General features: G+C 33.8%; 1 protein-coding gene across 1 annotated transcript; it reads right to left on the bottom strand.

The window, feature by feature from the left end:
• Window positions 1-703: 703 nt before the first annotated feature.
• LOC120219733 (60S ribosomal protein L12-like) lies at window positions 704-1,231 on the bottom strand. Its single transcript, XM_039216593.1, has one exon. It carries the CDS (start codon window positions 1,214-1,216, stop codon window positions 719-721), a length of 498 nt encoding a protein of 165 aa, XP_039072524.1. The 5' UTR covers window positions 1,217-1,231; the 3' UTR covers window positions 704-718.
• Between the last annotated feature and the right edge of the window lie 2,186 nt (window positions 1,232-3,417).

Genomic DNA, 3,417 nt, shown 5'->3' with positions numbered 1-3,417 from the left:
TATTTAACCAACTGAGCCACCCCGGTACCCCCAGAGTCTTTCTTCTCAATGGTTTAAATAAAAAGCAGGTCCCAAGGCTAGAAGGAGACCTTCTTCACTCTTCTAATGAAAATTTGGGCTAATCAAAGAGAATTATAATGTAAGAGAAAAAGTTTAAATATATTTGCTAACTATCACTGTTCCTATATTCTAAAGGATAAGGACCCAATAAATTAAACGATCCCAGAAGATTCCTTTATGAGCATCTCCCAGCCTATACTCAAGCAGTAGCTACACTACCTCGATAAGGTGGGTGAACAAGAAAACTTAAGATTGAAAATAAATTAATTTGGCAATTTGATTGACTGACCATCTTGGATACAATTGCTTGTCAGACTTCTATGATATTGATGGTGGAAAATGCTTATGATAAAAATATTTCTGATATGTATTTTAATATTGAAATAGTTTGTCAGTATTAAGAAAGAAAGAACATCTAAAATGAGATACCATTTTTGAAGGTAGAGAGCATTTATATAATATTCTGTATCACTTTTTAAAGTTTTTTCTTCTAAATTTATTTTCCCCAAATTCATATTCTTAATTTTATAATTCATAGACTTTTGACAAGTTTATAAAATTTAAGTGTTTATAAAATTTCAATATTACACCTATTCTTTTTTTTTTTTTTTTTGGTTGTCAAATTGATCCTTTATTAAAATATTTTCCTTTGTAATTCTTAACTAGCCGGGCATTCCACTGCACCACTATTGATGTCATCTATGATGTCATGAGGGTGGCAGCCATCAACATTGCAGCCCACAGACTGGGCGGTCCCCAGAATCTCTTTAATGGTCCCAGAGAGTTCTCTGGCTAATGATCGGTGCTGCATCTGTCGGGCAATGTTGACAATCTCATCAAAAGTGATATTTCCACTGTGCTTAATGTTTTTCTGCTTCTTTCTGTCTCTTGGCGGTTCCTTGAGGGCTTTGATAATCAGGGCGGAGGCAGATGGTACCACTTCAATCTGGGCCTGTCTGTTCTGAATGGTCAGTTTCACGTTAATCCTCATACCCTTCCAATCACCGGTTGCCTTGGCGACGTCATCACCAAACTTTTTTGGAGACAGACCCAGCGGGCCGATCTTCGGGGCCAAGGCAGGCGTGGCACCGACTTCGCCACCGGTGCACCTCAGGTATAAGACTTTGATCTCCTTGGGGTCGAATTTAGGAGGCATGGTGGAGGCGGTTGGTGTCGGATGAACCCGGTCTCGGGACGACCGAAGACTGTTGCACTGTTGCCTCCTCCGAGCTGAAAGCCAAAAGCATATTATACCTATTCTTAATTACTGCTGCTTCTAAACCTAATTATTCATCAATTTCTGTGGCTTCTATAATCAATTTCTTCTAAAAGGGTCTATTTCATCTTTATCATATCGTGTTCTCCCTAACCTATTTAAAAATGCCCTTCATAATCTCTTTAACCTCTTTGCTGGTATTTTCTCTTTCCTAGTATCTATAAAGGATATCACCTATTTCTAAATTACCTCTAACTTTTTTATCATCTATAACCATCATTCAAGTCAATCCTACATGTTTTTCTTCAGTGAAGATACTTATTTTCCTATTGATGTCTGATAATTTCATGGTAAATACCTATTCAAAGTTTCTAGTTCTTTATGGACACAACTGTAATCTGCTCTGCTTTAGTTATGGTGTCCTTTAAAATACTCATGAATTTTAATATTTCCTCTCTCACTGAAACATAATAACTTTATACTTTAATTCCTGCAAATTTGATTTATTGGAAGCTAATGGTATTGAAACACTGTTGTATGTGGTCTTATTATTTAATAATCTAAATTTTAATATCTTGTAGGCTCTATGTGCAAAGCTTGCCTGATTATAATAAAAGAAGCCTGATGTGAGAGGCTTTAGAAGTCATCTCTTTCCATTTCTTGCTTTGGTAAGATGATAATGATGCCGTGTTGAACAAGCATAAAGCTACCTTATCTCTTTAGCTCTCCAAAGGACATTCAAATTATAACTAGGTGGTTTAAAATCTCAGTGTTATTGAATTATGTAGATTTTGACACAATAATCTCTAAAAATTTTTCACACTAAAATATCAGATTAATTTAGATGGCAACCCCTTTTATCAATATTGACATTCTAAGAAGAAAATGGCTATTAAGTAATGAACTTTTTTCATTTATACTCACTTGGGATTTTTTTCTATTCTGCCCACATTGCTTATCCTTTTTGTATACATATTACATGTTATATGCATATTTCTCATTTCACTTTGGTACATCTTGAGGTCCTTTTGGTCAAGAAGTATCAACATGAAAAATCAGTAAAGTAGGATATTATCTTTCATAATATTGATAAACAGAATATTTCTTTTCATTATGTCTTGAAAAGTTGATACATGCTGTATTTATTAGTCAGCATTCTCCAGAGAAACAAAATCCATAGAATGTATGTGGGTGTATAGTGGAAAGAGATTTATTATAAGAAATTAACTCACAAGAGTATAGATACTGATGAGTTAAAAATCAATAACATGAGCTGGTAAGCTGGAGACTTAGGAGAGCCAGGGGTGCAAATGAAATTTGAAGGCAGTCTGTTGGAGAATTCTATCTTGCTCTGGGAGAATGGTCTTTTTCTCCTATTCAGGCCTTCAAAAGATTAGATGAGACCAGCCTACATTATGAAGGACAATTTATGTACTCAGCATTCAGCAATTTAAATGTTAAGTTCATTCAGAAACACTCTTCAACTTGAGACATAAAATTAACCACCACACAGCATTAAGATATGATATGATAAAACATCTCAGATATTGTCTTTCTCAATGTTATCTCAGATGATAGAGACAACTTTGCAGATGTGATCTATAATTTCCTAATAGTAGCATTCTTTGTGGTAATCCAGGACAAAAATCCATGAGTCTAGACAATGCCACATTATACAATCTAACAACTCTATCACCTTAATATCAGTTCATATTTCAGATTGCCATTATTGCCTTATTCCAGAACTGAGTAAAATCTATCAGCATAGAACCCTGGGTTAAATAATATTCCTAGCAATATTATTCTTAGTCATGTCCTAGCAAGGGATATTTTTTAAATTAGTCAATAGAAAAGTTCATTCTTTAGTTTGTCAATAATCCAATAACCATACTATTTAGTAGGATTTAGAAAGACACTAAATCATCTTTTTTGTCCTTCCAAATGCTCTTTAATTTATTAAACAGTGAATTATTTATTTATTGAAGTGAATATTTAATTTATTAAAGAGTAAATTATTAGTGTGTTCATATAATAGACACATTTCCTTTGCCTCTTTTTTTTTTACATACTTAGATAGGTGAACATTTCATAACATTATTCTGTAACTTTGTACATTAAGTCTCAACATTCACATTGCTTCA

This window comes from Hyaena hyaena, unplaced genomic scaffold (assembly GCF_003009895.1).
Source record: "Hyaena hyaena isolate Hyena2069 unplaced genomic scaffold, ASM300989v1 scaffold_644, whole genome shotgun sequence".
Taxonomy (NCBI): Eukaryota; Metazoa; Chordata; class Mammalia; order Carnivora; family Hyaenidae; genus Hyaena; species Hyaena hyaena.
This window is presented reverse-complemented; position numbering and strand designations above follow the sequence as displayed.